The 22932-nt window shown below is 40.9% G+C and overlaps 1 protein-coding gene across 1 annotated transcript in view; it reads left to right on the forward strand.

Moving 5' to 3' along the window:
• LOC132900396 (transmembrane protein 180-like) overlaps nucleotides 1-22932 on the forward strand; it is a 33773-nt gene that overhangs the window by 1303 nt on the left and 9538 nt on the right. Inside the window, exons 2-4 of the mRNA XM_060942470.1 lie at nucleotides 10738-11457; nucleotides 15224-15378; nucleotides 16922-17005. Coding sequence (XP_060798453.1) covers nucleotides 10738-11457; nucleotides 15224-15378; nucleotides 16922-17005 — 959 coding nt within the window. The remainder of the gene's footprint in view (nucleotides 1-10737; nucleotides 11458-15223; nucleotides 15379-16921; nucleotides 17006-22932) is intronic.

Here is a 22932-nt window from a genome sequence, read left to right on the forward strand (position 1 = left end):
CTGGTGACTCTAAATTGACCGTAGGTGTGAGTGTGAATGGTTGTCTGTGTCTATGTGTCGGCCCTGTGATGACCTGGCGACTTGTCCAGGGTGTACCCCGCCTTTCGCCCATAGTCAGCTGGGATAGGCTCCAGCTTGCCTGCGACCCTGTAGAAGGATAAAGCGGCTAGAGATAATGAGATGAGATGAGATGTTTCAACATAAAAAAAATACCTTGAACGGCAGTAAATAAGTGCGGCACGGTGGTGTAGTGGTTAGCGCTGTCGCCTCACAGCAAGAAGGTCCGGGTTCGAGCCCCGTGGCCGGTGAGGGCCTTTCTGTGCGGAGTTTGCATGTTCTCCCCGTGTCCGCATGGGTTTCCTCCGGGTGCTCCGTTTTCCCCCACAGTCCAAAGACATGCAGGTTAGGTTAACTGGTGACTCTAAATTGAGCGTAGGTGTGAATGTGAGTTTGAATGGTTGTCTGTGTCAGCCCTGTGATGACCTGGCGACTTGTCCAGGGTGTACCCCGCCTTTCGCCCGTAGTCAGCTGGGATAGGCTCCAGCTTGCCTGCGACCCTGTAGAAGGATAAAGCGGCTACAGATAATGAGATGAGATAATGGCAGTAAATAATAATAAATGAAACAAAGTCAATATTTGGTGTGAGACGACCCTTTGCTTTAAAAAAAAAAAAACATAGTAGTCTCGGGTCCAGTGAGTGCAGTTTTATGTGGAAATGAGCTGTAGGTTTTACTGAGCATCTTACAGAACCAGCCACAGTTCTTCTGGACACTTTAACTATCACACTCACTTCTTCATTTTGCACCAAAACCCAGCAGCCTTCATTATGTTTTATTTTTTAATCTGAAAAGTGCTCTCTTATGTACAGTAATATGCTTTACCGAGATACAAACATTTTTCTGTAACATTTAATTTTGTGCTGGAAAACTAATGTTTGGAACTCTAAAATGTTTTTGTTCTGACTCAACAATGTAGAAGTCATAAAATAGAAATCTATAACAAAGTTTATCCAAAAAAAACATCGGGTGCCTAAGACTTTTGCACAGTGTTAATACTCCATCACTGCCTGCAATTAATAAAAACATGACACATACTTATAAAACCATGAATACATTTGGAAGACTGACAGGTACTGGGGCACTGATCCCACTTTTTTTTTTTTGTATGATGCTGATATCAAAACTCAGAAAAAAACCCTGACTGTCCTCCAATTATGGGAATGATATCCCCAGTGGCTCTCTGTAAACATCTGTAACCAAGTTATAAATTTGAGGATATTATATGGCTGTGTGAAGATATGAAGTTTATCTTTGAGTGGTGAACATATTTCATGAGTGACCGAAGTGAACGAATGAAAATATTTTCAACACGAGAAGATAAACTTCATATCTTCACACCACCGTGTAATGTTCATTATATTATATGGACACATCCACAAAAAAACAAAAAAACAAACAAAAAAATGCGAGTTAATCAAAATAATTTTAATTTTGAACCAGTTCACCATTTTGACAACGCATGTCTAGTCAGCGGGAAAACACTGAGAATGACATAATTGGAGTGAAATATCGGGAAATATGTCACTCACATCCGCGATGAATTTTGTATGAAAAATGCAAGTTTTTCAACATGAGAAGATAAACTTCACATCTTCAAGCCAACGTGTGATTTTCTTTTTATTATATAGACACATTCACAAACACAAAGTACCCAAATTTATCAAAACAATTTATTGATTTCTTCATGAATCATATATATATGTGTGTGTGCGTGTGTGTGCGTGTGTGTGCGTGTGTGTGTTATTTACCAGCTGGGAGGTCCGTATGGTGAAATACCGTGACCGAGGTCTTGAAAGTACTGAGCGAGGCCTCTGGGCCGAGGTCAGTATTCAAGGCCGAGGTGACGGTATTTCACCATACGGACCGACCTTAAGCTGGTAAATAATATATTTACTTTTTTCTTTACCAAATTCTAACAGAAAACGAGAGCGCTCGAAAGGGAAAACCGAGCCGAGCTGCCATTTTGAATCCTCATTCACAGCTGTAATGCAAATGGCTTCCTCCTCGGTATACAAGTGCACTTCCATACATGTCAACCTATACGGAATGTCCGTATTTTATACGGATTTGATTCAATAAACGTAGTATACGGGCGTACAAATAAAGTTATACGGATTCTTTAAAAGAACTTCAATATTTATTTAGAGCTATAATCAGTTCTCACAATGATAAAAGAGCGCATAACATTTACAAACGTACTGTACACCACAGAAAGCACAAACAGCCAGTAAAGAGTCTTATGAAATCACGCGTTATCTTGTGGTAGCGAGACTTAGTTCCACTTCTGATCATGCGCACACCGCATTGCGAGAATCCCGCCAACCGGGAAGTAACATTTTGTTTGAAAAGCGTATTTCCACCTGAGCGACTTTCACTAGCGACTGAAAAGATTCTGAATGGGCACTCCGGCAAGATCAACACAGACACTTGCTGTGACATGCAGCCTCGTGAGGTATTGGTGCAGACTGCTAAAAAAGCTGTCATGGAGTACAAATCACAATTCAGAGTGACACTTTGTGTTTTTGTCAAACATTGGAGCTTTGTATTCATTCTGAAGGTTTATTGTTATTAATATTGAATAAAAAGTAACTGGGATATATCATTGTTAATTATCATTCAAATTTTAGGTAAATTTGCGTCTTATACGGATTTTATAAGGGAAATACGGATTTTGGAGGTTGGTTATACAGGTTTGACTGACCAAAGGTTGACATGTATGCACTTCCATGGCAGGAAAAAACTACATTTTGCCGCCTATGTAGTCCCCTATTTATACAAATAGGAGTCATTCAGGATTCAGCCATGTTTTTGCTCGATGTTTTTACTCAACCAAAGTTATACAGTATTATGACCTTTATATTGCATAAATAAAGCCATTTGGTGAAACTTTGAAGAAGAGATTGTACTAGTTTAAAGTTTTTACCTCACGTAATATGTATGAGGATAACATGGTCCAAAATGGGCCTCATTAACTAATGAGATCAAACTGTGAGCAAGTTAGAGGTTTATAGCTTTCTCCTGAAATGTTTTCTTTTATTTCTTCTTCCTCAGGGTAGTAAAACTCGCTTTCGCTGTGAACACTGTCGTTATTGCTATCCATGCTGTAAAATTAATGCTATTTTGAATCCTCATTCACGGCTGTAATGCAAATGGCTTCCTCCTCGGTATACAAGTGCACTTCCATGGCAGGAAAAAAACTACATTTTGCCACCTATGTAGTCCCCTATTTATACAAATAGGAGTCATTCAGGATTCAGCCATGTTTTTACTTGGTGTTAGCAAATTACAGGTTTTAGCTTTCTCCTGAAATGTTTTCTTTTATTTCTTCTTCCTCAGGGTAGTAAAACTCGCTTTCGCTGTGAACACTGTCGTTATCGCTATCCATGCTGTAAAATTAATGCTATTCTCCTGAGAAATGCTGGCAAAAATTTATAAGATTTTTGATAATCTTATAAATAAATCTTATAAAAAAAGATAAATGTTGACAAAAAATTCTACTATGTTTGTTGTTATTGTGAACGAGCAAATTGCCGTAACTGGGGTCCGTAACTGGGGTCCGTACCATAGGATACGGACCCGCTCGCCAGCCAATCAGAGCGCAGGATTTGGACCGCGAAAAAAATAAAGAGATTTATGTCACGGTTTTGGTTCTCCATGTCCTGGATGGAGCTCGTATGAAAAATATGAGTGACATATTTCCCAGAAAAACACTCTTGTCTATATTATATAAAGTATTACAGGCATAACATAGTTTGAGGCAAGACCCGTCATGTAAGCCACCGAAAAATATCAGTGAATTGGACTGGAAAATAGGTCAGGTCAAATCATATCTGATACAGATCCAGTGTTTCAGAGCTGGCATCAACTCACATACTCTTATACTCAATGTCATCCTGACAGGTTCTTCAGGGGTTCTTTGGATAGTGAAGGATTCTCAGTTTCCTAAACAGATTTAACTTGGCGCTCTAAAAGTTTCCCAAGAGAATGCTCAGTTACTGTAGATATAAGCTTTTTTCTGATCTTCTACATTGATTCATTGTGTCAGAGAGCAGTTTGAGAGGGTGACAGAAAGCAGGTTCTGGGTTTGGCAGATTGCACACATTCCTATGAACCCAGCTGACATATCCAGTTTTTAATATAGCCTGATATGAACCCTCACTGAATTTTTGTACATGTCTGGGAAAAGATGTAAATTGAGAATTCTACATGTTTCCAGACCTCCTAGACCTTCTCAGGAAGGTCTTCATTTGAAACCAGACTTTCAAACACAAAACTCTGGTTTCCAAATGGTTCACTTTTAATTGCCATGCTTTAGACATTACCAGACTTCGTAAGTAGTAAGTTAGACATTTCCAAAATATGGAAAATGGGAATTCTAGACTTTTCCTGACTTCCTAAACTTGCACAGGAACCCTATGATATCACATGAAGTTTACATTTGAAATCAGAGTTACAGACATAAAACTCTGGTTTCCTAATATGTTTTCTTAATTTCCATACTTTGGAAATTTCTCAACTTAATAAGTAAAAAATTTCCAAAGAATGGAAAACAATGCATTTCTCCAGACTTCTTAGATGTGTGCAAGAACTTTGTTTTGAAAGGTTTAAATGTAAAATATTTTCTAAATTCAATTCAATTCAGTTTTGTATGTATAGTGCTTTTAACAATGGACATTGTCACAAAGCAACTTTAACCATCTTCAGGGTTTCTAAGTGGACCTTTGGGCTGTCCATGTGGGGCCATCCTCATTAGCAGCAAATGGTTTCCAAGCGATGGAAACTCCAGCAAGAAGTAGGATATCAGGATGGATCGGGCAGGTCCAGAGAGTAGAAGGGGTCAGGATCACTGGTATCTCAGGAATAGCATGTATAGCATGAAAGAGAGGGAGAAGAAACCCCCCCACAGATTATTATGTATGCTTATTGTCAAGTAATGATTAAGGACAATGTACATTGTGTACAGAGTGTAAGCAGGGACTCTGGCAAGACTAGTTATGACCACATAACTAAAAGGGAGCACTGCAAAACATGATATTAGCAAGTGAAAATATCTTCAAAATAGTTGAAACGATCTAGCATTTCCTATTACAAGAATACAAGACGCCAATTCTGAGATTATTAAACCTAGTTCTAGATTGCAACCAACTTATTCTAAGATGTCTTATCAAGTAAAAATATCTGTCTATGCAGCAAGATAATTTCACTAGAATTAAGTAATTTTCTTTTCAAATTCAGTTTTTTGCAGTGAGAGCCAAGAGGTAACACAGACACGAACGTGCCCTTGGATATAAAGCAGCAACCACTCCACCATCATCAAACCTGAGTGAATGTGTGAGAGTGGGGGGGCAACAGCGTCCATACATCCCAGTATACCAAAACTTTCTATTCCCAAGGACCCTCCAGATCTACTCCTTTACCTCATAAAAAGCTATTAACAAAATGCTTGACTAAACAGATATGTTTTCAGCTGAGACTTAAACACCGAGACTGTGTCTGAGTCCCAAACACTATTTGGAAGGCTGTTCCATAACTGTGGGGCTTTGTAAGAAAAGGCTCTGCCCCCTGATGTAGCCATCACTATTCAAGGTACCAGCAAATACCCTGCACATTTTGATTCATGTAGGCATGGTAAATCATAAGGTACTTTGGTGCAAGACCATTCAGAACTTCATAGGTGAATAGTAGTATATTATAATCAGTGTGAAACTGGATTGGGAGCCAGTGCATTGTGGATAAGACAGGGGTTATGTGGTCATATCTTCTACTTCTAGTAAGGACTCTTGCTGTTGCATTCTGCACTAACTGGAGCTTGTTTATGCACTGTGGCAGTTCGGAGCAGGTGGGTGGAGTACAGAGGACGGCAGGACAGAGATCAAGTTCCAATTTAGTATTTATTATCACACTTTTCAGCATAACATTCACTCAGACAGACACACACACACGACGGGTGTCTGTTCAGGGAAGAGTTCTCTGCTCTCTGCTCTCCCTCCCTATATAGGGTGCGGTCACTGGGAAGACACACAAACACAGGTTAATTGCTCTCAGGTGTAGTGATTCTGCCACTCACCTTCCCTGACTCCGCCCTCCTGTCACAGACCGGCGCTTGACCATGCCCCCGCTGCCACATGCACTTATTGGAACATCCAGACAGTAAGGCATTACAGTAATACAACCTGGAGGTAACAAAGGCACAAACTATTTTTTCTGCATTGTGTAATGGCATATTTCTTATCTTAGCAATATTTCTGAGATGAAAGAAAGCTATCCTTGTAATGTTATCGATATGAGTTTCAAATGAAAGAGTGGAATCAGTGATCACCCCGAGGTCTTTTACTGCTGCACGTGAAGAAACGGAAAGGCCATCCAGAGTTACTGTGTAATCAGAAAACCTACTTCTAGCTGCATGTGGTCCGAGTACAAGTACTTCAGTCTTGTCAGAGTTAAGCAGAAGGAAGTTAATAAACATCCAGTGTCCAATGTCCTTTACACATTCCTCAATTCTATTAAGCTGGTGTCTCTCATGTGGCTTCGCAGTGTCATCAGCATAAACAGTGGAAGCTAATACCATGCTTACAAATAATATCACCCAGAAGTAGCGTGTATATTTCTGTGGTGGCCTTATTCCAAGTTAATTTTGCTACAGTATTAAATAAGAATCTCAGATTATTTTTGTCCTCTATTAGGGTGGAGAGATACATTGATCTAGCAGCACTAAGAGCTTTTCTATGCTTCAAGAGGCTCTCCTTCTATGCTGATTGGAATGCTAACAATTTTATTTGACACCACCTACTTTCTAACTTTCGAGTGGTCTGTTTTATAATCATTATACCAGGGTTCTAGTTTTTTCTCTCCAATTAAATTTCTTTTAAGTGGAGCTACATTGTCTAAATTATAGCGGAATGTTGACTCTAAGCATTCAGTTGTCTGATCAAGTTCCGTGGGGTCTGACGGTGATCCAGTCAAAGTTGATAACTCTGGGAGACTATTGATAAAACTTTGTGTAGTAGTTGATGTGAATGCATGTTTGATAAGATAGTATGGCAAGGTGCATATATTATGACTAAGATGCATTTCAAATGAGATGAAATAATGATCTGAGGTAGCTTCAGACTGTGGAAGGATGACTATATTTTCTGTATTTAAATCGAATGTTAGTATTAGATCAAGAGTGTGACCACCATTATTAGTACGTCCTATGATGTTCTGATTAACCCCTACTGAATCTAGAATGGACACGAATGCTGTTCTCGGAGGATCTTCTCCGCTCCTGCCTAGCCTGCTCAAGACTACTGTCTGTCCTAACTCCCTAGGTGGCATGACCTTCCCATTGAAGTCAGAACTGCTGACTCCCTGACCACCTTCAAGCACAGACTGAAGACTCACCTCTTCAGGCTGCATCTTTCCCCTGCTTCCCTGCCCACTGTGTAACTGCGTATCGGTCTAGACCAGGGGTGCCCACAATATTTTGATTCGCAAGCTACTTTTAAAATGACCATGTTAATATGATCTACTCGGATTAGGTTGTTACCACTACTAGGCCTACTATGACTACTAGTACTGCTACTACTACTACTAGGCCTACTACTACTAGTACTACTACTAATAATAATAATAATAACAATAATGACACTTGTTTTGATTTATAAACATTCATATGCAATTTGTTTAATAATATGCAAACATGCATACAAAAAGGTGACTGAAATCTCACTCACTCACTCACTCACTCACTCACTCACTCACTCACTCACTCACTCACTCACTCACTCACTCACTCACTCACTCACTATCTCTAGCCGCTTTATCCTGTTCTACAGGGTCGCAGGCAAGCTGGAGCCTATCCCAGCTGACTACGGGCGAAAGGCGGGGTACATCCTGGACAAGTCGCCAGGTCATCACAGGGCTGACACATAGACACAGACAACCATTCACACTTACATTCACACCTACGGTCAATTTAGAGTCACCCGGTAACCTAACCTGCATGTCTTTGGACTGTGGGGGAAACCGGAGCACCCGGAGGAAACCCACGCGGACACGGGGAGGTGACTGAAATTTACATTCAAATTATGTTAAATGCATAAGCTTTGTACTCCTAAACGTATTTTTGTTCAAATCACTGTTAACTTTTATAAACCGCAAACTACTAATATGTAAACATGAAACAAGCCCACTGTAAAAAAAAAAAAAAAAGGGCTATGTTTAGAAAAAAAAGTTAAATGCATCCAGACAGGCATTGTAAACCCCAAAACATTTTTGTTCACATCAATTGACTTTTGTATAGCCTGCTAGACAGAGATTTGACATTTACAACAATTTTATATAAGAACATTTTTCCTTCTTTTATATTTTTTTCCTTCTTTTCTTTTTTTTTTTTTACCGTGGAACTTAGCAACAGCACAACTTTAATACATAGCATACTGATGTAGGCCCTAAATCAGATCTTAATCCGATGATGATCGGCACTGGAGGGAGTCAGAGAGGGCTGCATAGTCCGGACAGTAGCTGCTGGTAGCGAGCCTCAAGCAGGCCTCGAGATGATCGTCGGACATACTGGAGCGGTATTTGGACTTAATGATCTTCATATGCGAAAAGGCCGACTCGCACAAATAAGTGGAGCCGAACAATGCGGTTAAGGAGGTGGCACATTGCCGCATGTTCGGGTACTTCGCCTCCGTGAGTAAATTCCAAAACGGCCCATGCGCCCTGGACTTCAACTCGATGTCAGACTGCAGCATCAGCATCTCGTCTTCCACAGCAGACGTGTTCAGCTGAAACAGTGCCGCAACTTTTGAGGCGAGGGAATCCACCTCAGTATCTTCCCCGAATGGGTGGCACATGAATGTAGCTGGTGGCTCGAGCAAAGCAAAGTCTTGAAATCGCTTCTCAAACTCTGACTGGAGAATTTCAATCTGCTCAGTGTAGCGCGCACTGTTAAGTTGTGCAAACGCCCTCCCTTGCATCTCCAGCTCCGAGGCGAGGTTTCGGAAGTTTCCTAAATCACGGCGCTGCATCTTTGAAACCAGCAGTTTCATTTTGCTGGTTGTCATGGTAACCTAATGTAACAATTTTTTTGATGCAGCGCTTGGCTGACATTTCGCTTCAGGGAAAAAGCGAATTTGTTTACATGTAAAAATGACCATAACGTTTTGGTTTTTTTAATTTCATAACAAATATATTAATATTTACATATCAATCATGAGATCTACCATCCCTGCCTTCGAGATCGACCGGTCGATCGCGATCGACGTAGTGGGCACCCAGGGTCTAGACCAACCCAGGCTGTGTACTGTCTAGTCTGGGGTTAGCCGTTTGAGTTCTCTATTGAGTTGTACTTTATATGGTTGGTTTGTTTCCTTGACTGTTTGAGTATTGGTACTTCAACAGAATATTACACTAGGTATTGTTGTCACTTGTTCAGTTGGCACTAGAACTTTCTTGTCTAGAAGTTCAGCACTTTGTGTACCTGACTTTTGCACTCACTGTACATCACTCTGAATAAGAGCATCTGCTAAATGCCATGTAATGTAATGTAATGAATATTAAAGTCTCCAACAATTAATGCTTGTCTAAAGAACAAACAGGTTTGAGATGAAATTGGCAAATTCAGAAAGAAATTTAGAATATGGCCCCGAGGGCCTGTAAATAATAATTAGTGGAATTGACTGGGTAGACTTATTTTTTGTGGTTACATATGTGATGTTAGTGTAAAGAACTTCAAACACACTGAATTTATGTCCAGATGTGACATCTAGATTATCATTATAAATAACTGCGACGCCTCCTCTTCCGCCAGTTCAACGAGGCTGGTGTATATAATTGTATCTATGAGGACTAACTTCATTTAATGATGCATACTCATTTGGTTTAATTCATATTTCTGTTAAACACAGTACATTAAACTCCTGATCAGTAATAGCTGAATTAACAATAAATGCTTTAGATGAAAGAGATCTAATATTTAACAGTCCTAAAGGACCCAAAGGTGCTGGCTGTACATTCAATATGATCTAATTTAAAGTTAACTCAGTTAAACAAAACCCCCCCAAAAAAACGTATTTCTGTATAATGTCTATAGCTCAGGGAACAGACACAATCTGAATACAGTTGAACCGGAGTGGCGACTCGGTGCAGCAAGCAGACAGTCAGTTTAGCCTGTTTGTCTGTTCTCTTGCCTTGGCTCTGGATTGTCACAGATTAACGAGGCCTGTTCTGAGACTATGAGCTCTGCTACAAAAAATGAGAGCAGCACCTTCTCCACCCTAACAGGCCAGCTTTGCCCTCAAAACTAATCCAATTATCTATAAAGCCTACATTGTTCTTGGAGCACCAAATGGACATCCAGCAGTTCAGCAACCATTACCTGCTGTAAGGTGCATCGCTACACCACCTTGCAATGAGGCCAGAGCATACTACTACATTCTACATCGCTGTTCCATTAGTAACCTTGGACTGATGAAGGCATATATCATTAACTTCTACATCAATAACTACCTTTGAAAACCTACGATTAAGATGGAAATGTCCAAAGTATGGATAATTAGAAATAATCTGTTGTCTAAGTAACATTGACTGAAGTCTTGAAAATGTTGAAAATAAAAAGACCCAGAATCCTGTTGATTTATTCCCAGTATTTCTTCCTGGATTGTGGTTCTAATCCACTTTTTGTCTTGCTCAGGTGGTGTATATGATCTGGAATGCAGTGAATGACCCGCTCTTTGGCTACCTGCAGGACAACTGCCGCATTCCCTGCTGCTCTCAGCGAAGGCTCTCCATCCTGTATGGCGCTCCGTTCTACAGCCTGGCCTTCCTGCTTGCCTGGTTCCCCTGGCGGTCATATGAGGCGGGGGACTGGCTGAGCGGTGTGCACCTGGTCATCACGCTGTGCGCCTTTGACAGCATGCTGACCTTCGTGCTCCTGGCCCAGTGCGCCCTCTTTACAGAGATCTCAGAGAACCACCAGATCCGCCTGAGGCTTATCAAGTACAGCCAGGTGGCATCTCTCATCGGTTCCTCCAGTGTGCTCTTCTGCAGCCTCGTCTCCCACAACATGGACAACTTCTTTGCCTTCCAGGTGTTCTGCATGTTTGTGGCGGTGCTGGGATGCGCCTGCATGGTCTACACGGGCATCCACAGTGAGAGCCGCTTCGACGCGAAGGTCGCGGAGGCGAGCTTGCATCAGCCTCCTCTGTCGCTCTCCGCCGTGGTTACCATGACATGGCAGATCCTCACCAACCGCGACTTCCAGCTGTTTGTCGTCATGAACTTTTTCCAGGTCTTTCTCTTGGCCTTCTTTCACAACTTTGCCATGATCTTCTCCGAGCACCTCATCCCTGCGAACGCCCTGCCATCGCTGGCGAAGAGCTTCATGTACGGTGCTGGATTTATCTGTCCTCAGGTGCCGTCTTAAATGCAACTCTGTAATTCATTGTTAACATAACTAGCAGTACCTTCAAGTCTAATATGGAGTATTGAGGAGCAGTATGATTTGGTGCAAAAAATTTGCACCCCCGACGAGTTCACATATGGAGAAAATTAATGGAAGGAAATGGGGGAAGAAGAATAAGACAGATGGACACACAGACAGACTGGAAAAGAGAAGGAAAGAAAACAGAATGAATGAGAGAATGAATGAAAACAAAAGGGAAGGAAAGAAAGAATGCAAGAATAAAAGGAAAGAAAGGGAAGAAGAAAGAATGTATATGGTAGATAGATAGACAGACAGGATAAGAGAAATAATGAATGAATGAAAAATAGGGAAAAATGAAAATATATGATTTGCAGCTGTTCTACTATGAGAGTTGCTGTTATAGACAAATAATTAACACTTTTTGACCAATCACAATCCAGAATTCATCAGCAATGTAGTGTAAAGTTTACAACCCTAATTCCAAAAAAAAGTTGGGACCCTGTGTAAACTGTAAATAAAAATGGAATGTGATGATTTGCAAATCATGGAAGTCCTGTATTTCATTGAAAATACAGTGGTGCTTGAAAGTTTGTGAACCCTTTAGAATTTTCTATATTTCTGCATAAATATGACCTAAAACATCATCAGATTTTCACACAAGTCCTAAAAGTAGATAAAGAGAACCCAGTTAAACAAATGAGACAAAAACATTATACGCAGTCATTTATTTATTGAGGAAAATGATCCAATATTACATATCTATGAGTGGCAAAAGTATGTGAACCTCTAGGATTAGCAGTTAATTTGAAGGTGAAATTAGAGTCAGGTGTTTTCAATCAATGGGATGACAATCAGGTGTGAGTGGGCACCCTGTTTTATTTAAAGAACAGGGATCTATCAAAGTCTGATCTTCACAACACATGTTTGTGGAAGTGTATCATGGCACCAACAAAGGAGATTTCTGAGGAGCTCAGAAAAAGTGTTGTTGATGCTCATCAGGCTGCAAAAGGTTATAAAACCATCTCTAAAGAGTTTGGACTCCACCAATCCACAGTCAGACAGATTGTGTACAAATGGAGGAAATTCAAGACCATTGTTACCCTCCCCAGGAGTGGTCGACCAACAAAGATCTCTCCAAGAGCAAGGTGTGGAATAGTCGGCAAGGTCACAAAGGACCCCAGGGTAACTTCTAAGCAACTGAAGGCCCCTTTCACATTGGCTAATGTTAATGTTCATGAGTCCACCATCAGGAGAACACTGAACAACAATGGTGTGCATGGCAGGGTTGCAAGGAGGAAGCCACTGCTCTCCAAAAAGAACATTGCTGCTCATCTGCAGTTTGCTAAAGATCACGTGGACAAGCCAGAAGGCTATTAGAAAAATGTTTTGTGGACGAATGAGACCAAAATAGAACTTTTTGGTTTAAATGAGAAGCGTTATGTTTGGAGAAAGGAAAACACTGCATTCCAGCATAAGAACCTTATCCCATCTGTGAAACATGGTGGTGGTAGTATCATGGTTTGGGCCTGTTTTGCTGCATCTGGGCCAGGACGGCTTGCCATCATTGATGGAACAATGAATTCTGAATTATGCCAGTGAATTCTAAAGGAAAATGTCATGACATCTGTCCATGAACTGAATCTCAAGAGAAGGTGGGTCATGCAGCAAGACAACGACCCTAAGCACACAAGTCGTTCTACCAAAGAATGGTTAAAGAAGAATAAAGTTAATGTTTTGGAATGGCCAAGTCAAAGTCCTGGCCTTAATCCAATGGAAATGTTGTGGAAGGACCTGAAGCAAGCAGTTCATGTGAGGAAACCCACCAACATCCCAGAGTTGAAGCTGTTCTGTACGGAGGAATGGGCTAAAATTCCTCCAAGCCGGTGTGCAGGACTGATCATCAGTTACCGCAAACGTTAAGTTGCAGTTATTGCTGCACAAGGGGGTCACACCAGATACTGACAGCAAAGGTTCACATACTTTTGCCACTCACAGATATGTAATATTGGATCATTTTCCTCAATAAATAAATGACCAAGTATAATATTTTTGCCTCATTTGTTTAACTGGGTTCTCTTTATCTACTTTTAGGACTTGTGTGAAAATCTGATGTTTTAGGTCATATTTATGCAGAAATATAGAAAATTCTAAAGGGTTCATAAACTTTCAAGCAACACTGTATTTTCAATGAAATATAGGGTTTCCATGATTTGCAAATCTTGGAACTTTCAATTTTTTACAAACTTTCAAGCACCACTGTAGTACAAAGACAACATATCAAATGTTGAAACTGAGAAATTTCATTGTTTTTTGAAAAATATATGCTCATTTTGAATTTGATGTCAGCAACATGTTTCAGAAAAGTTGGGACAGGGCAACAAAAGACTGAAAACATTGTGTAATGCTAAAAAAACTAATTGGCAACAGGTCAGTAAGATGATTGGGTATAAAAAGAGGATCCCAGAAAGGCGGAGTCTCTCAGAATTAACGATGGGGAGGGGTTCACCTATTAAACAGTGCAACAGTTTAATAATAACATTCCTCAATATAAAACTGCAAAGAATTTTGGGATCACATTATCTATGGTCCATAATATCATTAAAAGGCTCAGAGAATCTAGAGAAATCTCTGTAAGCAAGAGACAAGCCTGAAAACTGACATTGGATGCCTGTGATCTTCAGGCCCTCAGGAGACACTGCATTAAAAGCAGACACGTGTCTGTAGTGGAAATCACTGTATGGGCTCAGGAACACTTCAGAAAACCATCGTCTGTGAAAACACTTCATTACTGCATCCACAAATGCAAGTTAAAACCAGATATAAACAATATCCAGAAACACCACCACCTTCTCTGGGCCCGAGCTCTTTTACGATGGACTGAGGCGAAGTGGAAAACTGTCCTGAGGTCTGACGAATCAAAAGTAGAAATTCTTTTCAGAAATCATGGACACCACGTCCTCCAGGCTAAAGAGGAGAGGGACCATCCGGCTTGTTATCAGTGCACAGTTCAAAAGCCAGCATCTGTGATGGTATGAGGGGGCATTAGTGCACATGACATGGCTTGTACGTCTCGGAAGGCTTCATTAATGCTGAATGATATATACACGTTTCAGAGCAATATGCTGCCATCCAGATTAAATCTTTTTCAGGGAAGGCCTTCCTTCTTTCAGCAAGACAATGCCAAACCGCTTTCTGCACATATCAGAAGTGCATGGCTCCATAGTAAAAGAGTCGGGGTGCTAAACTGGCCTGCCTGCAGTCCAGACCTGTCACCCATTTAAAACATTTGGTGCATTATGATGCACAAAATATGACAAAGGAGACCCCGAACTGTTGAGCAACTGAAACTGTATATCAGGCAAGAATAGGGACAACATTTGTCTTTCAAAACTACAGCAATTGGTCTCTTCAGTTCCCAAACATTTACAGAGTGTTGTTAATAGTAGAGGTGATGCAACACAGTGGTAAACATGCCCCGTCCCAACTTTTTTGAAATGTGTTGCTGACATCAAATTCAAAATAAGCATATATTTTCCAAAAAACAATAACATTTTTCAGTTTCAACATTTGATATGTTGTCTTTGTACTATTTTCAACGAAATATAGGGTTTCCATGATTTGCAAATTATTGCATTCTGTTTCTATTTACAGTTTACACAGTGTCCCAAATTTTTGGAACTGGGGTTGTATTTTTAAAGTAAGTGTTACTCTCTCTCACTTTTTACTGTGTGTGTGTGTGTGTGTGTGTGTGTAGTTAGTGGTGTTCTGCAGTCAAAATCTGCACCGTGTGATGGGGTATTACCGCATCATCCTCACCACGTTTGTTTTGGAAGCTGGAGCTGCCTTGGTGATGCTGCTGCTCGGGCCGGGACACTACTACTGCCTCGCTGTGTTCATCACTGTTAACATGTAAATACAGACACTCTTCCTTCTCAGCACCTCCATCACTATCTCCCTACCTGCTGCCCTGTTACTCCTGCTTTGACCTTTCACCAACAATCACTCACCTGATCCTCTAGTCCATCAGGAATATCAGTAATACATAATTGTTACACACAGTCGTCTGTAAACTCAGCAGGATAGAAGGTTTGCAGGAACAGGACTAGGCACTGATGATGAAAGAGAGACAGAGACACAGAGAGTGCGAGACACAGAGAGTGAGAGAGAGACAGAGCAGGAGAGACAGAGCGAGAGAAGAAAAACTTAAAAAACCAAACAAACCCCAAACACTTCCTGCTCCCTGAGCTGTTTCAAAGGACAAGGATTTACACTTTTTGTCATGAAACATAATATTTTGGTGCAAAAAAAACCAAATTAATATAAATTAAATATGTTATTAAATGGGTGTGGCAAGGTGGTGTAGTGGTTAGCACTGTCACCTCACAGCAAGAAGGTCCTGGGTTCGAGCCCCGTGGCCGGCGAGGGCCTTTCTGTGCAGAGTTTGCATGTTCTCCCCGTGTCCGCGTGGGTTTCCTCCGGGTGCTCCGGTTTCCCCCACAGTCCAAAGACATGCAGGTTAGGTTAACTGGTGACTCTAAATTGACCGTAGGTGTGAATGTGAGTGTGAATGGTTGTCTGTGTCTATGTGTCAGCCCTGTGATGACCTGGCGACTTGTCCAGGGTGTACCCCGCCTTTCGCCCGTAGTCAGCTGGGATAGGCTCCAGCTCACCTGCGACCCTGTAGAACAGGATAAAGCGGCTACAGATAATGAGATGAGATGGATGGATGTTATTAAATGAAATTTGTTTTTTTTATTTTGACATTTTTTTTAACAATACACTGGTTTGCTAGTGGAGTGACTCTTTTTAATACATTTCTTTGTTTATTAAACGTTTACAAAAAAAATAGTTGAAGAAACTAAAACAAAACAAAAATGTCCAAAAACTAAAATGAGCCAAAGTGAAGTCAGTTAACGTTGTTACAGTACCGACATCATTCATAACACATTAGGAAAGCTTATTGTAAATCATTGTAATTTATCATAAGTAAGTAAGATAGATAATACTGTATGAGGCTAGTGATTAATTTAAATCAGTAACCAAACTCACTAGTATGATAGCTAATCTCAGGCTAACTATTAAAATCAATATCCAAATTAACTAATGAGATTACTAGCATTTGGCTAACTATTTGTTACAAGCTGTACTCAACTTAACTAGGTATCTAGCATGACATGAAGCAGATTATTGTTTTTGTATGACTGAGGTAAGACTATTAACCATGTTTGCTAGCATACACTAACAATCTGATACCCTGTTGGAGAAGGAGGGAGAGAGCGAGGAAGTGGGTGAAAAGCAAAAACATCACACTACTGTCCCAGCAAACCGAAATAAACCTGCTGTGAAAATATCTTCAGACAAAACTTGATTTTTCAGCTATTGTGTACACTTTTCTATCCAGCATGTTTTTTTTTAATTTCTCTTGTCTGTGCTCTCTCTGAATGTGTTTTAGGATTTTGCTCCAGTCGGCTGTCAGCCTCTTTAACCTGCCGCTGGCTGATATCATCGACTTGGACCTGCAGAAATACAAGCGCAGGTAACACAGTGTTCAGTTCTGGGTTGTGATCAGTCAGAAGGTGTTGATTAATTTTCTATAACAGCAGCTCTGACAGTAGTGCAGCTGCAAATCACTGGTTTAGGTTAATGCGCTTTTCTAATACGTTATTGCTTCTATAGTAACATATGACTTGTACAGTGGATGCTCCGCATAAACATAAAAAATGGGTGTAATCATTGATATGGTGACATTTCCTGTAAGGAGACATTTATTCAACATTTATGGAAGGAGTCTCCAGTGTCAGCGCTTTGTAACAGTTTTCTGACATCTTCAGGACAGATGAGTTTACTCTTTGCGGGTTCTCATTAACACAACAAGCTTATAAACTTCAAGAAAGAGAAAAAAAAGAGAGTTTGGTGAGGGAACGACTGTTTATAGCTGCTATAATGTAAGTAAGAACTTGTTTTATGGACATTAAATAGTAACTATAAACAGGTACAATTTAAAATTGTAAAATAAAACAATTTGGGACATGCTGTTATAGGAAAACAATCAACTTCATGTTAGTAACAGTAACCTGGCTGTATTCACACCACCCTGTTGTTTACAGTGGGGCAAAAAAGTATTTAGTCAGCCACCAATTGTGCAAGTTCTCCCACTTAAAAAGATGAGAGAGGCCTGTAATTTTCATCATAGGTACACTTCAACTATGAGAGACAGAATGGGGGGAAAGAATCCAGGAAATCACATTGTAGGATTTTTAATGAATTAATTGGTAAATTCCTCGGTAAAATAAGTATTTGGTCACCTACAAACAAGCAAGATTTCTGGCTCTCACAAACCTGTAACAACTTCTTTAAGAGGCTCCTCTGTCCTCCACTCGTTACCTGTATTAATGACACCTGTTTGAACTCGTTATCAGTATAGAGGGCTACTGCGTGACGTCACCGTACCGCGAGATTTTGTTAGGGCGCCATATTGGAAGACCAAGTACATACATACATACATACTCACAATATAAAACAAACTATGAGCGAGAGTGAAGTGACACGATGGCTGATAATTCTGGTTATGTGAGTACATTACCAGCTGCAGAAAGGGCACGATATGTGGAGAAACTGGCTGTGATTGATGGGTTTGACCCATATGATAAGACTCGGGGCAAGGGAGAATGGAAACATGTTAACAGTGTTTTCTTTACTACATTAACAGTTGTTCCATTCTTCAAATAAAGTCTGTTAATTATATGGACTTTTAATTCTGTTTCAAACAATGATTATGAAAGACCTGTTCAGAATTTGTTCATTTATATTTCATATAATAATCAGTGCAGATTAAATGAAATTCTCCACTATCATGTTAAAAAAATTATAGCACTTGACCACTATTGCAATCTGTATTCATGCTGTTATGGATTTTTTTATTTCATAATTTATTTTTAATTTACTACTTATCTGTTTTTATTTATATATCTTTGAATTATTTGGACATGGGGGAAAAACTATATTTAAAATCCAAAGAGGGATGGAGGGAGGAAAATTAAAACAAAAGAAAGAAATGAAATATATAACAAATGTGATAAAATTAAGGATGTTTTTATTCAGTAAACATTTTAAAAAATGTTCTACAACACTCTAGCCTAGTGACTTACCAGTAACAAAATGGTCTGAACATATTCTGTACTGTTGTAGACTTGAAGTATTCAGATCCACTCTGCATAAAGCAGCTAAATACTCTCTCTGTCTCCTGGCAGAAAGCTCCTTGGTTTGCTCCCCTTGTGTCTCAATCACAGCTGGTATTCTGAAGAAAGACTTCTTTTCACCTTTCCCATCAGCTTTGTTAGAACACCCTAACACAGCACAAAAGTTTACCATTGTAGGTTTTTGATGAACCAAGTGCCTCATGGGTTCACATACCGCGCGCTGCCGTTATTTCCCCCTAATCACGAGTTTGTTGGTTTTCCAATATGGCGCAGGGTTTGTTTACTTCCGGTTTCGGGTGACGTCAGTGCAAGGGGTCTATAAAAGACACCTGTCCACAACCTCAAACAGTCACACTCCAAACTCCACTATGGCCAAGACCAAAGAGCTGTCAAAGGACACCAGAAACAAAATTGTAGACCTGCACCAGGCTGGGAAGACTGAATCTGCAATAGGTAAGCAGCTTGGTGTGAAGAAATCAACTGTGGGAGCAATTATTAGAAAATGGAAGACATACAAGACCACTGATAATCTCCCTCGATCTGGGGCTCCATGCAAGATCTCACCCCGCGGGGTCAAAATGATCACAAGAATGGTGAGCAAAAATCCCAGAACCACACGGGGGGACCTAGTGAATGACCTACAGAGAGCTGGGACCAAAGTAACAAAGGCTGCCATCAGTAACACACTACGCCGCCAGGGACTCAAATCCTGCAGTGCCAGACGTGTCCCCCTGCTTAAGCCAGTACATGTCCAGGCCCATCTGAAGTTTGCTAGAGAGCATTTAGATGATCCAGAAGAAGATAGGGAGAATGTCGTATGGTCAGATGAAACCAAAATAGAACTTTTTGGTAAAAACTCAACTTGTCGTGTTTGGAGGAGAAAGAATGCTGAGTTGCATCCAAAGAACACCATACCTACTGTGAAGCATGGGGATGGAAACATCATGCTTTGGGGCTGTTTTTCTGCAAAGGGACCAGGACGACTGATCCGTGTAAAGGAAAGAATGAATGGGGCCATGTATCGTGAGATTTTGAGTGAAAACCTCCTTCCATCAGCAAGGGCATTGAAGATGAAACGTGGCTGGGTCTTTCAGCATGACAGTGATCCCAAACACACTGCCCGGGCAACGAAGGAGTGGCTTCGAAAGAAGCATTTCAAGGTCCTGGAGTGGCCTAGCCAGTCTCCAGATCTCAACCCCATAGAAAATCTTTGGAGGGAATTGAAAGTCTGTGTTGCCCAGCGACAGCCCAAAAACATCACTGCTGTAGAGGAGATCTGCATGGAGGAATGGGCCAAAATACCAGCAACAGTGTGTGAAAACCTTGTGAAGACTTACAGAAAACGTTTGACCTCTGTCATTGCCAACAAAGGGTATATAACAAAGTATTGAGATGAACGTTTGTTATTGACCAAATACTTATTTTCCACCATAATTTGCAAATAAATTCTTTAAAAATCAGACAATGTGATTTTCTGGATTTTTTTTTTCTCATTTTGTCTCTCATAGTTGAAGTGTACCTATGATGAAAATTACAGGCCTCTCTCATCTTTTTAAGTGGGAGAACTTGCACAATTGGTGACTGACTAAATACTTTTTTGCCCCACTCTATTTGACTATAACAGAACGACAAGGCGTCTTTATTTGTTACTTGATTGACCTAAAAATGCATTAAACAAATTGGATGTTTTAATAATTCCCCATTAAAGGAAACATGTGATAATATAAACCAATAGGAAGCATTTTCTTTTCTAAAATGACCATTTTGATGGTTCTAGATGGTTTCCACATTATTCTTTGAGACATGTAATCCTATTAGCCACACAGGGACACAACAAGATAGCGAAAATTTCAGTCCAACCAAAAGGATTAGATGTTTAAACACAAAAACATTCTTTTTTTTTTTTTTTTTAACCCAGCCCACCTTTGGAGGTCTGACATCTATAGAAGATGTAGACATTTTGTCCCCATGTGGAATATAATATAAACACACATTTCCTTAAGAGTGTCATTTTAAAAAGCTCTTATATTTGGTATATCATTGCTACAAATTACACATGACCTTAAAATTTGTGGTGTGGATCTTGCCTTTGGATGAGTGGTTGACTACTTCTTATGCACTTAGTTTTTGAAGTAAAAACTACTTCCTACTAGTTTTTGGTGTCTGATTTGAGGCATGTGGATGATCCTGCAATTGTTGCACTTCCATTGGTTCTGTTGGTTATTGGCGTGTGTGAGATTCTTTCGGTGCCATCATTTGTCCTTCTTCATTACAGGCATTTAGCAGATGCTCTTGTCCATCTGCGAGCGACGTACAACATACCCAGAGCAACTTGGGGAGCAGTTGGGGGTTAGGTACCTTGCTCAAGGGCACTTCAGCCATTCTTGCTGATTCCACAGTCATTGCACTGCCATTGATGACCTGCCAGTTGGGCATGTGTGAGATTTGTTTCGGTGCCATTGTTTGTCCTTTTTCATTACATTCCAGGCATTACATTACAAGAGCAGATGCTCTTGTCCATCTGCAAGCAATGTACAACATACCCAGTGGGGGGGTTAGGTGCCTTGCTCAAGGGCACTTCAGCTATTCCTGCTGGTCCAGGGGATCAACCCAGTGACCTTTTGGTCCCAAAGCTGCTTCTCTAACCTTTAGGCCATGGCTTCCCCAAGGCTTCTTCAAGAAAGTCAGGCTCCAAGAACAGAGACCACACCAGGCAGTTTTATCACCAGCTGTGGGCTCCCATGTGTCAGGGTTTATGCTGCAGGATATTATATTAAGATTTACTTTTAATATATCTTTGGATCCTTGCCTCTATTTCTGTGGCCTTCCTTCAGTTCACCATAAAGAAGGAGCTTTGGATTTCTCATGTCCTTCATATGGACTGTATGTCCTGCTCACCTGACTGGAAACTGGATAATAATGTATCGTATCCCCTGAACTTTACAGTACTCAAGCAATTCTTTGTCAAGCACTTTGTTTGTCCAGTCCATCTCCACTATCTTCCTGAGGCATGTAAGGTGAAAGTGGTTGGGTTTCTTGATGTGGCATCTGTAGGAGCCACTGAGCATCGTGGTAAGCACAGCAGCACGATAAACATGGATCTTACGCTAGTTTCTGATGGGGCTGTGGAGCGAACAGACCAGACACTGCACCGTGCAGACCGAACAAAGGATTCTGGTAAGAGTAGGGATATCTATATCAGTGATGAGGACGTTATCCATATGGTCTGCTAGGGCTATTTGCGTAGCAAGGTTTTTCAGCTTGTAAACATCCAACTTCTTTTGAGTGGCTGCATATACCATGTGCATGCAATTCTTCAGCTAAAGTTTTCATCTCACTTCTGACCATGTTGTGATCTGACCACTGGATAGAACTCCTGATGGCCTTGGTGTGGAGCATATCAAGCTGGTCACACTGCTGTGTGATAACGTAATCCAACAGATGTCAGTGCTTTGATCTTGGGTGCATCCACACGGGCTTATTTGTTGACCTGCTGTAAGATGATATTCATAATCCCAAATTTGTTTGTGGAGCACATACACTGTGATGACCAATCACCTTGGGTTGGGCATGATCACGTCCAACTTGTGCATTGAAGCAACAGAGGAGGAGAAGCTTATCCTTCCTTGGTGTTGGCTGAATAACTTTTACTTGGTCTTCATAGGGGCGGCATGGTGGTGTAGTGGTTAGCGCTGTTGCCTCACAGCAAGAGGGTTCTGGGTTCGAGCCCAGTGGGTGACGGGGGCCTTTCTGTTGCCCCTTTTCCACCTAAGCAGTTCCAGGGCTGGTTCGGGGCCAGTGCTTAGTTTGAAACCAGGTTTTCTGTTTTCACTGACAAAGAACTGGCTCTGGGGCCAGAAAAACCGGTTCCAGGCTAGCACCAACTCTTTGCTGAGCCAGAGGAAAGAACCGCTTACGTCAGCTGGGGGGGGTGGAGTTGTTAAGACTGACAACGATAGCAAGATCGTGAAAGGTCGCCATTTTTAAGCGACGAGAAGCAGCAGCTATACAAACGCGAAGTCATCCATTATTGTTGTTGTTGCTGTTTCTTCTCCGTGTTGTTGTTGCTTCGATGTTCGCACCAAGGTTTATGCAAACGCAGCAATGTAACTGATGTATACAGCGACGTAACTGACGTATACAGCGACGTAATGATGTGGCTCCCCTTAGCACCCTGAGCTATGGAAAAGCAAACTGGTTCTCAGCTGGCTTGCAGCAGTGTTTCCCCTAGAAAATGTTTGAAGGTGCGGTGGCAAGACCTGCG

Source organism: Neoarius graeffei, chromosome 16 (genome assembly GCF_027579695.1).
Source record: "Neoarius graeffei isolate fNeoGra1 chromosome 16, fNeoGra1.pri, whole genome shotgun sequence".
NCBI lineage: Eukaryota > Metazoa > Chordata > Actinopteri > Siluriformes > Ariidae > Neoarius > Neoarius graeffei.